This window comes from Trachymyrmex cornetzi, unplaced genomic scaffold, assembly GCF_001594075.2.
Source record: "Trachymyrmex cornetzi isolate Tcor2-1 unplaced genomic scaffold, Tcor1.1 scaffold652, whole genome shotgun sequence".
Classification (NCBI taxonomy): Eukaryota; Metazoa; Arthropoda; class Insecta; order Hymenoptera; family Formicidae; genus Trachymyrmex; species Trachymyrmex cornetzi.
The window spans coordinates 143,318-143,596 of NW_017299973.1; the positions used below are offsets into that span (position 1 = coordinate 143,318).

A 279-nucleotide genomic window follows, 5' to 3' on the forward strand; every position below is an offset into this window, starting at 1 on the left:
CTAATTCTAATTCTGATTCTATTTCTAATTTAATTTGTACTGTTTCTTTTTTCAGGAGACCCATCGCAGCCAGGTATGCGTTCGGGGTTTCATAAACATTTACAATTGGGTGATGACGCGTGCGGAGAGGGAGGCGGAACGGTTATTCAGAGAGCATTATACGGACGTGTGGGACGACGATAGTCTGTTTTTGGCGGACCTATTTGGCCTCCAGCCATACGAGGATCCTGAACCCGAAGAATGGTGGTGTAAGTATATACATATATATATATTTTTTTT

General features: G+C 41.9%; 1 protein-coding gene across 1 annotated transcript in view; it reads left to right on the top strand.

Moving 5' to 3' along the window:
- Positions 1-112: 112 nt before the first annotated feature.
- Positions 113-279, top strand: part of LOC108767148 (uncharacterized) — a 2,205-nt gene continuing 2,038 nt past the window's right edge. The window contains exon 1 of the mRNA XM_018516874.1: positions 113-248. Coding sequence (XP_018372376.1) covers positions 113-248 — 136 coding nt within the window. The remainder of the gene's footprint in view (positions 249-279) is intronic.